At 50.3% G+C, this 12,431-nt stretch overlaps 6 protein-coding genes across 6 annotated transcripts; 3 read left to right on the forward strand and 3 right to left on the reverse strand.

Annotated features, from left to right (window-relative positions):
* Positions 1 to 409: 409 nt before the first annotated feature.
* On the reverse strand, positions 410 to 1,781 carry JCM6883_000304 (dihydrodipicolinate synthase family protein; the record flags this gene model as incomplete). Its single annotated transcript, XM_076633817.1, has 7 exons — positions 410 to 676; positions 755 to 878; positions 949 to 1,006; positions 1,075 to 1,125; positions 1,211 to 1,226; positions 1,286 to 1,716; positions 1,775 to 1,781. 7 exons carry the CDS (start codon positions 1,779 to 1,781, stop codon positions 410 to 412), a joined length of 954 nt encoding a protein of 317 aa, XP_076486173.1.
* Positions 1,782 to 2,044: 263 nt separating this feature from the next.
* JCM6883_000305 (zinc finger HIT domain-containing protein) lies at positions 2,045 to 3,630 on the forward strand (the record flags this gene model as incomplete). The annotated part of the gene is made up of 2 exons (XM_076633818.1): positions 2,045 to 2,499; positions 2,568 to 3,630. 2 exons carry the CDS (start codon positions 2,045 to 2,047, stop codon positions 3,628 to 3,630), a joined length of 1,518 nt encoding a protein of 505 aa, XP_076486174.1.
* Positions 3,631 to 3,878: 248 nt separating this feature from the next.
* On the forward strand, positions 3,879 to 6,039 carry JCM6883_000306 (uncharacterized protein; the record flags this gene model as incomplete). The annotated part of the gene is made up of 10 exons (XM_076633819.1): positions 3,879 to 3,954; positions 4,037 to 4,137; positions 4,271 to 4,421; positions 4,512 to 4,637; positions 4,714 to 4,840; positions 4,917 to 5,165; positions 5,233 to 5,369; positions 5,439 to 5,636; positions 5,717 to 5,838; positions 5,914 to 6,039. 10 exons carry the CDS (start codon positions 3,879 to 3,881, stop codon positions 6,037 to 6,039), a joined length of 1,413 nt encoding a protein of 470 aa, XP_076486175.1.
* Positions 6,040 to 6,127: 88 nt separating this feature from the next.
* JCM6883_000307 (PITH domain-containing protein) lies at positions 6,128 to 7,199 on the reverse strand (the record flags this gene model as incomplete). Its single annotated transcript, XM_076633820.1, has 7 exons — positions 6,128 to 6,216; positions 6,288 to 6,297; positions 6,386 to 6,500; positions 6,577 to 6,677; positions 6,752 to 6,810; positions 6,881 to 6,949; positions 7,019 to 7,199. The coding sequence occupies 7 exons, from the start codon at positions 7,197 to 7,199 to the stop codon at positions 6,128 to 6,130; spliced, it is 624 nt and encodes a 207-aa protein (XP_076486176.1).
* A 139-nt stretch (positions 7,200 to 7,338) lies between these two features.
* JCM6883_000308 (uncharacterized protein) lies at positions 7,339 to 7,875 on the forward strand (the record flags this gene model as incomplete). Its single annotated transcript, XM_076633821.1, has 1 exon — positions 7,339 to 7,875. One exon carries the CDS (start codon positions 7,339 to 7,341, stop codon positions 7,873 to 7,875), a length of 537 nt encoding a protein of 178 aa, XP_076486177.1.
* A 229-nt stretch (positions 7,876 to 8,104) lies between these two features.
* Positions 8,105 to 12,410, reverse strand: JCM6883_000309 (Zn(II)2Cys6 transcription factor; the record flags this gene model as incomplete). Its single annotated transcript, XM_076633822.1, has 20 exons — positions 8,105 to 8,749; positions 8,812 to 9,037; positions 9,109 to 9,153; positions 9,211 to 9,242; positions 9,306 to 9,478; positions 9,547 to 9,734; positions 9,805 to 9,953; positions 10,028 to 10,049; positions 10,117 to 10,210; positions 10,278 to 10,407; positions 10,479 to 10,500; positions 10,564 to 10,745; positions 10,810 to 10,885; positions 10,952 to 11,002; positions 11,067 to 11,310; positions 11,376 to 11,523; positions 11,595 to 11,780; positions 11,863 to 11,928; positions 11,993 to 12,007; positions 12,075 to 12,410. 20 exons carry the CDS (start codon positions 12,408 to 12,410, stop codon positions 8,105 to 8,107), a joined length of 3,030 nt encoding a protein of 1,009 aa, XP_076486178.1.
* Between the last annotated feature and the right edge of the window lie 21 nt (positions 12,411 to 12,431).

Consider the following 12,431-nt stretch of genomic DNA (forward strand, 5'->3'; position numbering starts at 1 on the left):
CGGAGAGAGAAAGGGAGAAGAGGAAGAAAGGAAAGCGAGAGAGAGGGAGAGGTTCGAGCCCGATCGGAACTTCTCAAAAGAAAATGTTCGACTCCGGGAGCTTACCCTTTGTTGCAAGTCAAGTCGCGACGAGAGCAACGAATCGCGTACAAAAGTGATTTGGTTCGAATGAAACCGCGGGACTCGGCTTGTAAAGAGTTCGTGAGATTGTGCGCTCGAGCTTTTCGCAAGTTGTGGACTGCACTTCGCGCGTGTCTCTGCTGTGTACTTTCGCTAGCTGCTCTCGACTCTCATACTCTCGTAGACACCTCATCAGCTACACTCTCTCCTCCACAACGAGAAAAATTAAGCACTGACAATTCCATTCTCCTTTTCACTCTTCTCCCCTTCCCTCCCTCTCGTGTCGTCCTTACAATCCCTTTTCCACCTCCAGTATCTCCTTCAAGCTCTCCATCAGTCCCTCCTTATCCCCTTTAAACTCTAAGATAGGTTTCCTTGGAATCCCTCCATAGCCCTTCAATTGCTCCAACGCGTATTTCGTCCCACTGATTCCGACTTTTTGTAGTGCCCAATCAGCGTGAGAGACGATCGATTGCAGTTTGATCGCTTCGGAGAGGTCGGACGAGTTGCCGGAGAGTCCGGATTTGGTCAGGTTGTAGAGTTTGAGGCAAGTTTTCTGAGGAAACACGAGGACGAAAAAGCATTGTGAGCGGAGAGATGGGAGAACGAGGCATTGAAAGAAGAGAGGACGCACGGGAGCGATATTAGCTGTACCGGTGATTCCTCCCGCGGCGGAAGCGAGTAGAGATGGACCGAGGAAATCAACAAATCCTCCCAAAACGGCGAAATCTGGTCGAAGGGTCGTTAGACGAGTTAACCTATCGATTCGCAGCGAGAGCTTCGATCGTCAGCTTGGAAGAAGGGAGTAGAGGAGGCAAGAGAACTCACTTTCCGACACTACCGCAAGTGAGCTTGATTCCGACAATGTTCGAACAGGACGCTGCGACTATCGAGACGAAAACGCGAGCTCAGTACCGAGCGCTTATGTCAGGACTGAGCGAGGGTTTTCCTCACTATCGGTGATCAGATCACTATCCATGTCGATTCCTCCCGTAACTCCAGGATCTAATTTCGCAAGCGTTGTCGAAGCGAATCGTCAATTCGTCAGCTCTCGTTGACGTCGTAACGATTCGCTTGGGCCAGAACTCACAATTGTAAAGGATGACCTGTAAGGGACCGGTCCAAATCAGAAAAATGAGCATTCTGAGTAGAGCGCTCGACTTACCGGAATTGGTGAAGCTTCCGCCACCTCGACAAAGTACGTCTTCAACGCTTCCTTACTGAGCGCACCACTGAAGTACCCCGGCGCAATTACCATCCCGAAGTCGGCACCTTTTTCTGCCGCGGATTTCGTCAATTCAATCGTTTCCCTCGTCGAACTTGCCCCCGTCCCTACAATCAACGGGATCTCCTTCAATTTCTCATCAGAATCGAGAGCTTTTCGAGCAGCTTCAACGACGAGGTTTCGCTCAGAGTGGGAGAGTTGAACGGCTTCTCCCATCGAACCCAAGCAGACGATCCCGACCCCGGAGGAAGCGACGAATTTGACGTGTTCGGCATAAGTTGAGAGGTCGAGGTCTTGAGAGGTGTTTGAGGAGTAGAAGGTCGTGAGTGGTGCGTAAACTCCGTGAGGGACAAGCTTGCCGAATTTTGAGGCTGTTACATCGAGGCTTGAGCTGCCTGGGCTAATTCAGAGTGGATGGGGAGGACTTACAAGGCATGGTATGTACTGAATGGTTGGAAGGAGAGGAGAGCTCCCCACTACTCGGCGGTCACGGAGCCGGGAGAACGAAATCAAAAGTGTTTCGGCAGTGAAATAGGCCGGTTCTCGCTAGCTCTTCTGCCTACTCATCGTTCTGCATTCTTCTCGAGTTCATTGGCGTTGTCGTAACTGAATGCGTAGAAAGCAGAGGGAAGAAGAGAGAGCTTGAAATTTTTCATCAAACTTCAAGTTCTCTTCCTTTTTTCACTCCACCTGTCCGCCATGGCTCAACAGCAAGCGAGTACATCCCGCTTAGGGATCTGTCAAACCTGTCTCTCGACACCCGCGCGATACTCCTGTCCAGCGTGTCAATTCCCTTCCTGTTCGCTCCCTTGTTCAACTTCTCACAAATCCGTCTCGTCCTGTACCGGAATCGCCGCTCCAATCTGGTCCCGACCTTTACCAGCGAACGAAATGTCGTGGGGTTCTTTGATGCGGGATCAGAGTTATATAGCGGGAGTAGGGAGAGCGATTGAAGATGTGGGCAAACAATTGGTTGGAGAGAAGCTGATCCCTCAAGGGAGGAGGTTGGGGATGGATGAGACGGTTAGATTGGATGAGAGGAGTGAGAAGGAGGATAAAATGGTGAGAGAGGCGAGGAATCAAGGGGTCGAATTGATGCTTTTACCGAAAGGGATGAGTAAAAGAGTGAAGAACTCGACGAGGTGGGATTCAAAGTGAGTCAGTTCGACGTTCTACAGACTCACACGTCAAGGCTGAGACTCTATGTGTTGAATCCTCGCAGGAAACGTCAACTCGAATGGATGGTAGAAGTTTCATTTCATTCTCGACCTTTGACGGATCGTTCAGCTCCTCAACAACCTCCAACCACGATCTCGACTCCTCCGATACCTTCGAACAAGACGCTACAGTTTGCGCTACTTGAAGCGTGTAATGCGAGGGAGAGGGACAAGAAAGGGAAAGGGAAAAACGTCGATCCGGAAGAAGCGACTTGGAAATTGACGCAAAGGGAATGGATCGAATCGTTCAAGACTACAGAGGAGAATGTTGTGCAAGAGACGGAAGCGGGGAATCTGGAGGATGACGTACAAGCTGAAGACGGAGACGAACAAGCGAAAGAAGACGGAACGCAAATCGACGAAGCAGAACCGGAGGGTGAACCAGCTCATGCTGAACCAATAGAACCGGAAGAAGGGGAAATAGACGACCCCGTCGAGCCGGAACCCAGTACAGCTATCGAAACTATCCAAGACGCAGAATCGAAAATCGCTCTCTCATCTCCTCCGCCCGTCCGTACAGCTCCTCCCATCGACGACGATTCCCCCTTCATCCTTCTCCTCTCATTCCATTCGCGACCTGTCTACCCGGACTCTCATTCTCATTCTCACTCTCAACCTCCCGCTCCTGCTTCTTCCTCAAAACCCCCCGCTCGATCCGTCTATCAACTCTCCCTTTCCGCCTCCCTAACACTCCGACAAGCACTCAACGGCTCTACAATCCTTGAGAACCCATGTTTCGAGCTCTGGCCCCGCGAGACGTTCTTACGACAGAAATTGTTAGGAAAACTCAAGGTGGTTGAGCAACCTGGGGAATTGAGGGTGAGAGAACGAACGGGGGTTTGGGAGAGAGGGAACAACAATGGTAGAGGACGAGGGAGAGGTGGACTGAGTGAAAGAGGGGGATTCAGGGGCAGAGGAAGAGGAGGAAATCGAGGTGGATCGTCGTCGTTTGGTGGAGAAGGACGGAGCCACGAGAGCGCAGGGAGGTCACAGGATAGTGGTTGGGGAAAGAGGGGTCCGGCAACAGAGGAACGACATGGAGATGAGAAGAGGAGCAGAGTTGAGTGAAACGAAACGGCCTTTTTTCGACTCGGAAAAAAGATCTTAGACTCGGGGCAATTGATTTCGCGACCCCACTTTGTCAGACGAAACGGAGGTTTCTATTCCGTGTGTTCAGATTCTGCTCTGCTTCTTCTGCTTCTGCCAACTTCTTGGCAACCTCGAAGAACCGGAGATCGACCAGCTCAGGCCTTCAGCGTTCCCGTGAACTTTCAAAAACTCTTTCTCCTTTCCCCCACACTCGCACTTCAACGCAAATGGGTTCGATTACATCCTACAAAGTCGAAGACTTGCGATTCCCTACCTCCCTCGACGGAGACGGTACCGATGCCAGTAAGTCTTCCCTTTTCCCCCTCTCGAAACGAAGTCGCAAAAGCAAGCTGATTTTGTTTCGTACGAATTCGACGATGATCAGTGAACAAAGAATGCGATTACTCTGCTGCATACGTTACGTTGACGACGAGTGATGGACTCGAGGCGAACGGGATGTCGTTCTCGATTGGCAGAGGAAATGATGTGAGTCCTGTGAAAGAGAAACAAGCACGGTCGTTCTTTCTTCGCAGTCGTCTCACTCTCTGTTGCGTCGAACGACCGCGTCTCGCTTTCGCACACGAGTATGATACTGACGCCCTCGGTTCGACTCGGACAGCTGATCTGTCAAGCCGTCGAAGCCGTCGCTTCTCGTTTGATCGGTTACTCAACGACCGACCTTTTCTCCGCTGAAGGAATGGGTAAAATGTGGGATTTCCTCTTCTCAGACCCTCAACATCGTTGGTTAGGTCCCGAGTGTGGTGTCATTCGTCAGTCCCTTCCCTCTCCCTCTCTGCTCTCTCTCGCTCTCTTCGCGCGGAGGAAAAGCAACTGAAGCAGGGAAAGGATGTGGCGAACAGATACTGCAACTGGAGCAGTTGTCAACGCGGTCTGGGAATTGTACGCCAAGAAGGAAAAGAAACCGATCTGGCAACTAGTTGCAGAGTTCTCTCCCGAAGAATTCGTCCAGGCTACTTCTTTCCGCTGTGAGCCCTTATACTCTCTTCCGGAGCCTCGTTGGCTCCTCACAAGCTCATCCGGTTGATAATTTACTGCGGACAGATATCACGGATTTCATCACGAAGGAAGAAGCACTCGAATTACTTCGATCGAAACAAGCTGGGAAAGCTGAACGACTCGCTAAACTCAAGGAACGTGGTTATCCAGCTTACACCACTTCTGTTGGATGGTACGTCGTCTCCTCTTTGCCTTCTCCCTCATCCAGTCGGGAGAACTGAGCTCAATTCGTGTCGTTTTTTCGATAGGTTCGGATACTCTGACGAAAAAGTTGCTCGCTTAACTCGCGAAGCGATCTCCCAAGGCTTCAATCACTTCAAAGTGAAAGTAGGAGCCGATGTCGAAATGGATAAACGAAGATTGGCGTTAGTGAGGAGTATTATCGATGATCCGAAAGAATGTGCAAAGAGACCGAAACCTACGACGGAAAGTCTCGTCGGTAAGAACGCGGGACCTACGGGAAGTGTGTTGATGATTGATGCGAATCAGGTTTGGGAGTAAGTCACCTCGCCCCCGCCTTCCCCGGAGAGCGGATCGAACTGACGAGGAGATTGGAGTGTGTAGTGTTCCTCAAGCGATTGAGTATGTGAAACAGTTGGAGGAACAGAAACCTTGGTTCATCGAAGAACCTACTGCACCTTCAGACGTACTAGGACACGCCGCGATCCGCAAAGCTCTAAAACCTCACGGAATCGGTGTTGGTCAGTCCTCTCTTTCGTCTCCCTTTCCTCCACCCCTGCACGCTGACATTCTCGATTGAGTGCGATTAGCTACGGGAGAACATGGACAAAACCGAATGATCTTCAAACAACTCCTCCAAGCCTCGGCGATCGATGTCTGTCAAATCGATTCCTGTCGATTAGGCGGAATTAACGAAGTCTTGAGCGTTCTGTTGATGAGTGCGAAAGCCGAAATTCCAGTTTGTCCTCATGCTGGTGGAGTTGGGCTGTGCGAAATGGTTATTCATCGTCAGTTCATCGCTTCCCTCCCCCCCCTTTTTCGCGATTGAGCTTGATGAGAATTGACGAGAGTTTATTTGGGGAAACAGTGTCAATCATCGATTACCTCTGCGTCTCTGGATCATACGATCGAAACGTCCTTGAATTCGTCGATCATCTTCATGAACATTTCCTCTACCCTTGTTCGATCAATTCTCACGGTTACTACAACGTACGTTCTCTCTCCCTTTCTCTCTCTCTCCCTGTCCCACCCAATACTGACGAAAGGATGTTGTTTCGCTCGCAGGTCCCATCGAATCCTGAAGAAGGGTACTCAATGGCGATGTACGAAGAATCGAAAAAGAAATTCGTATTTCCAAACGGAGTATATTGGTCATCTCCCGAGGCTAAGAAGGCCCATGGACTCGTTTAGAGGCCATCAACGTAATACTATACAATACCAAGTTGCAATCGGGATCGAATTAGATACAGAGAACGAGAGACAGTGAGAGGAAAGGTGGTTAGCCGATTCGCGAATGAGCGGTAGTGTCGAGTCCGGGGATCTTTTGATGATCGGCGGGATTCGCTTGCGCTTCATAGACCGTAATGACTGACGAAAGAGGGAGCTGAGTCAGTTTTCGTAGGGAGATTGCGAGCCAGCGAAGGAAGAAGACTGCTCACTTGGATCGCGCTAGATTCGAGGAGGCACGACATAGGAAGTCAGAAGCTCACTTAGTTCGAACGAGACCGGGCAAAGGAATCGAAGGGACAGTGCTCACCGTCAAAGGAGAATATTCCCCTTTAAACCCTACGAACGATATCCTCGTCGTATCCTCTCCATGATTCGAAGGGAAGAACAATGTCAGACTTGTCACGGAAGGGAACTTTGCCGGACTGTCACGGCACCAACCTACAACAATCAGTCTCTATTGCGAAAGAAAACGGATTGCTGAAGGTAGCTCAAACTGACCGAACGATATATTCAGCGACTTCACGAGTTACGGCAACCTCGAATTCTTGGGTCACTTCGGTTGAGGAGGCTTCGTCGAAATCTAAGGAGCGATTCGCAAACTGTTCTCCTTTCCATCTTCAGTCCTGTCTTGATCTGTAGCGAGCGAGGGGAGGAAGGATGTGAGGTGACTGACGACTTTTATTCTGTCTGGTGTAAAGCCTGAAGGTCCTGCTTTAATGAGGATTGACCGCACTGTCTCGGGCGAAAGGCAAAATCGAAAATCAACAATCCCGTAAGAATTCGTGCGATGGAAGCTACTCACGTTTGACTGACCCAGTAAACGGGATTCTCAATATCAGCTGTTCATCCGCGTCCGATTCCAGCCACTCATCTACAGCGTACGAACAAGTTCGCTGAGTCTGCGGCGAACAAAGTCACTCATTGGAAACAGATTCCGTACCTTCCCTCATCCTCTGATCCCACGGTCTAATCACAATCTTCGCTTCCTTCCCTTCCTCCGCATTCAACGCTACTACCTTGTCCCGATCGACGAACGGATAGAGGAAAGTCAATTGACCTTCAAGTTTTGTATGAGAGTCTTCGTCGCCGCAGGTACAACCGGATGGGTGAGCTGGTGCCATCGAGAGTCTCAAGTGTCGACGTGGCTGGACACGTATTCAGATCGGTCGAGAGTGAGGAGAAAGAGGGGGAGAGAATTAAACGGTTTCATCATTCTCGTTTCCTCTCCCCACTTCCTCCCGCTGGTCTCCCTCGTGAAGGATGGCACCTCCGCATAACCACGTTCAAGATGTCCTTCTCGCCCTATCCCTCCTCGCATTGTTCAGTCTCCCGCTCGCCTACTTGTTCCCATCGACTTTCTCCTCCTTCTTTCAACTGTTCGTCTCCCTCTGGCGTACGATCCTTTACCTCTTGATCACTCTCCTCGTCCTCTTGTTCGTCGGAGGAATCGCACTCGTCGGAGAAAAAGCGTACAAGCGCTTCAGTGGAAAGGGAAAACGAATCGATGACGGAGGAAGGATTGGAAGCGTTACAGAAGGAGCTACGGAAGAAGAAATGAGGAGAGCGAAGAGAGTGAATAGGGAAACTAGAATGGAACAAGCTGCGGAGAAGGTCGTTGATAAATTGGAAGCCACCGGAGTTGGGAGATTGTTTCAGAGAAAATCGAGGACTGTCACTTCGACTACTTCGAGGAAAGGAAAGGAGAAAGCGGTGAATCAGGATGAAGGGTTTGAATTGAGGGAGTTGGGTGTATCGAGTGGAGTATCGAGAGCTCCGCCTCCGTTACCCTCTCGTTGAAAAGCTTTCGTGAGTTTTCTCTCTCGAAATCTTCCTCAGATTTCGGGAAGTTAAACTCTTTCGTCAGGCTAGCAATCTGTGTATCCTCCTTGCAACACTGTATCCGTACTGCACCCACTACATCCTCTTCCCGCTCGATTGTATCATGAGAGCAGCGAATCCCAACGAGTTTTACAAAATTTCCAAAAGAATCCAACAACAGAAAGAGTCTCACACGCAAGATCACTCTTTACCAACCCGCCGTCAGTTGATTGAACAACACCTGAGTCGCGTCCTGTCCGCTTCCCGCGGGTCCACCTCCCATCGCTCCGAACTGGTTCCCTTCTTCGGTCCCTAACCCAAAGAATGCTAAATCGAAAGAATCAGACGGACTAGGTCCACCACTTCCACCGCTACCTCCTCCGTTACTACTACTATACATTGCGCCATTCCCTCCAGGAGCAGCTGGAGGATTAGGTTGCGACGAGGCGTAATAATCGATTAATTGACCTTGACTGTTTGAGAGTAACCCGAGATCGGAGAGGAAATTGTTGCTGAAGAGTTCGTCGACTCCACCGTTGCCGTTAACATTGGTGGTTGGAGGAGGAGGTTGAGTCGTGGTCGGGAGAGATGAGGTGAATCCGCCGCTTGAAGACGTAGAGGGGAAGGAGGAAGGGTTCCATTGAGTTTGGTGAGAAGGAGGTAGGGAAGAGGAAGCGGGAGCAGACATCGACGCGTAGGAGGCAGGGAACGAAGTCGGAGTTGAACGGGATGGGCCGGGAAGAGAGTTGGACGAAGTGGAAGAAGGAGCTTGGACCGTGTTGCTCGTTGAAGGTTGAGGTTGATTGAGCGCGAGCGGTGCCGACGGATCCTCCTTCGCAATCCTCGCCAGGATCTAATCTCAGGCGAGTCAATCACCCGTTACTGACTTGGAAGGAGTCAGTATGAGCGACTCACTTCAGCGAACGATTCCTCTTCTTTCCCCATCTCCTGACTCTGATTCTGAGTGGAACTCCCTTGCCCTCCCAATCTCGCCATTCTCCTAACTCTCCTCTTCTCAACTTCGAGGAATAGACCGGAAAGGATTCGTCGAGCTTGACTGATGATCATTTTGAGGTGTCCCGATCGAACTCGGTTTGAGCCTTTTTCGGAGAAGATTTCGAGAGCTAGGGCGAGGTTCTCTCTACACGACACGCGATGCGAGGGAGTACTGTCAGTGAGAGGACAAGAGAGAGATGAAGCGGAGAGCTATACTTTTTCTCCTCGATTTCGGCAGAGTTTGTACCGATGTCGATGTGGCTGCTCAGAGAGACCCGTTAGCGACTCATCCCGAACATCGACGAACGAGAGACATACTGGAAGAGATCAGCCGCCAGAACGATTGAAGCCTAGTGAGTCGCGTCGAAACTCCTCAGTTTATCGTTTTCAACCTGAGAAGAGTGTCGACTCACGCTGAGAGAATGTGAATAAAGAGGTTTGATCACGAATCCTACGTTCTTGTGGTGACAGAACAGTACGATCTTCGCACTCTTGATACAAGCTTCAGTGCTATAAGCGAACTTTGATCCAGCCGCATAACCTTTCGTCAAGAATGGTCGATGAAGTCGAACGATTCGATTATGAACTATACATTCTCGTCCGATCAACGTCGTTAGTAGTCTCTTCAATGTTTGCCAGAAAGAGAGTACGCACCAGATTGAAGAGCACCGTATCTCCTCGATTTCAAGAACGGATCCATATCCTCGAGAGATTTGTGTTCATGAATCCAAGTATCTGGCATACTATCCAGAATCGTTCGATACTCTTTATCGAGTTCGAGAATCGCTCCGTAATTGAATCGTTTCTTCCCCGCGACGTACATGTCAAAAGTTTTTCGAGATCTGTTCGTCCGCACATCAAAATGTATCAGTCCAAGACGGAATGGAAGAGATTCAGGGTGCCGGAACGAACATTTCGGCGAGTCTGTATTTGTGTCGTTCGAGAGTTGCGTCGGTCGCGATGGAGTCCGGTTGAGGATCAATTTGCCATTCGGTGGGAGAGAGGAGGGTCGACTCGATGTTTGAGAGAATCGGAGTCGTCGTGTGATCAGGGTGAATCATCTGAGAGCGCGAAAGTAAGTAGTCAGCGAGAGAGCTCGAGCTGAACAGGCGAGACAGAGCGGGAGCAAACTGACGTAAGTCGAATAACGAGAGATTCTGTTCAAACGAAAGCGGCTGAGTCAGTCGCTCCGGCATTGTGAATGAGGACATGAGAGATACTCACGCGGCTAGATGATCGTAAAAAGTGAAAGCCGACCAAATCCTCAGTGCATTTTCTCTCTTGACGGAATTCTTCCCAGGGGGCCAAGCGGGATCATCTGCAAGAACCAGTCGAAACAGTCAGTTAAGTTGTCGAAGGTAGACTGTAATTGCATCCAAACTTGCCTGGAGGCATCGATTCGGGGTCGTCCGTCAATCGATGAAGTTGCAGAGTGTGTCCGACTCGAATTGCGAGAGAAAGTTGAGTCGAGAATCGACCCCAGTCGGTCCAGTCAACAGCAGCGATCACAGTCCACTGTATGTTCGAGAATCGACGAATTAGTTGCTGATGGAAACGACGACGAACGCGAGGAACCCAGAACGTACGCAGGCCATGAGCATCACGTATCTAAGGAGTGCGTAACGTCAGCAGGCATCGATCTCAAGAGATAGAGGAACGCTCAAGACGTACTGCATCGTTCTAACTTGTGGACGACCCTGAGCATCAGCGAGTAAAAGTAATTTCTGCGACGCCGCACAAAAAGCCGAAGCTTCTCGTTCCCTCTTTGCTTCTTCCTCCGCAGTCAACTCCTTCACGTCTGACAGCATCCAAGGACTGAGATGTGCAGCATCGTTCCAGCTGAGAGCAAGAACCTGTGGATGAAAGATTGAAACACTGAGTGTCAAGCGACGAACAGTGTTTCGGTTTTCCACGCACCAAAGTGTAGATCGCTAACCAAGCAGGATCGACTTCTTCTCTCCTTCCAGCTTCAGTCATTTCCCAATATTTGTCGCTGCACGTCGCAAAGAAGTTGATCAGCTAGTGAACATAGCTCGATCTCGCGACTCGTTGAACTTACTGTTCCGCTTCGAAACTCGGCATATGTAAACAAGTGAACATCCAGTGGAAACTGCGAGTCAAACACGCTCTCAGTCGAGTAGGTGGAAACGACCGAGAGACGGAAGGAAACTCACCCATTCCAATACCTCTCGATCGATTTGTACGATTCCTCCTTGTTTGGTAAGATTCGGAAGATCTTGTCGAGAGTTCGACTTCGTTCTTCGCGAAACTCTGCTTCGGTGAAGACGAGATCGAGTCCGAGTCGAGTAGCGCTCGTACTGTCGACGAAACGAGGTGGTAAAGCGAGGATCGACGTGAGTGCAGTGGTCAATTCAACTCGACGTCGTTCTGGATCTTGGGTGACGATCATGAGGGCATCTACGAACACGATGTGACGTTGTCAGCGAGAGTCTAGCGGAGAAGGTACGATGGAGATGGCTCACTTTCGAGAAGTTCGAGGTTGTCATGGGAGTTTTGGTTTTGTTTCCCCTCAACACTCGGGAAACATTCGCCTGGAAGCGAATACATCTCTGGACATTCTCCGTTATCTAGCTTGTCCATATCTTCGAACATTTGATGTCCGTTTCTTCCCTGAGAACGTCGACGAAAGAGAGATCAATACTCGTCGAATGAGATATCTGATGCTTTCGCGATGAACTCACGATATCTTCGACCATTTCACGCCTCATCGGTCCCATTCTCTCGATTCCAAGCTCGGCAAAACTCGTCGTGGTAAGACCAGGTGGGAGCTTATTGATGAACCGTTCGAGAAGAGCTAGTCGTTCTCTCATTTCGTCGACGTCTTCGACTAGAGCGAATGGTTGACGTTCAGGTTCGATTTTCGCGTCCTATCAGCAGATCATGGTGAGTCGTGCTACTCGAAGGAGGGGAACAGAGAGGGGAGACGGCAGGTTGAACGAAGGAACTTACCTCCCAGCAACAATCGTTCGGAGCTCCTCTTTTGACACACGCTGAACAAGGTTGACATCGATCGCACTGCGAACACGACCATCAGACAAGTAGAACATGGGTCTTCTAATTGAGGGAGAGTCTGGCTCACCTTGATCTTTCGTCTCTATGAGCAGTTACGAAACATGCAATCAGCAATCTCCCGATCGAGCGTTGCGTGAGCCGAGACTGACCTTGCATTCACTACACGACAACACCTGTTTCGATCGTTTCTTCTGGTGAGGCTCGAGAGCTGCTCCTTGATCTCCTTCAATCGCTGCTCCTCCCGCCGAACTCTTCCTCGCTTTCTTCGCTGGTCTCCCTATCACTGAATCTGCTGGAGGACTCGCTCCATTCGAGGATGTAGTCGGTGCGCGTTTCGAAGGTTGAGACGAGGTCGAAGCGATCGGCGCACTCGGAGGAGGGAAAGATTGTTGATTGTGTGCCATCGCAACTCGCGATAGTTGATCGAACGGCGTTGGTCGATCCCTGTAGCCTACCCCTTGCAGAGGGTGGCCGGGTCCTTGCATCTTTGGCGAAGATGAGGTGAG

The sequence above is a fragment of the Sporobolomyces salmoneus genome, assembly GCF_050403485.1.
Source record: "Sporobolomyces salmoneus JCM6883 DNA, S_salmoneus_JCM6883_v1_ctg45, whole genome shotgun sequence".
In the NCBI taxonomy this organism is placed as follows: Eukaryota; Fungi; Basidiomycota; class Microbotryomycetes; order Sporidiobolales; family Sporidiobolaceae; genus Sporobolomyces; species Sporobolomyces salmoneus.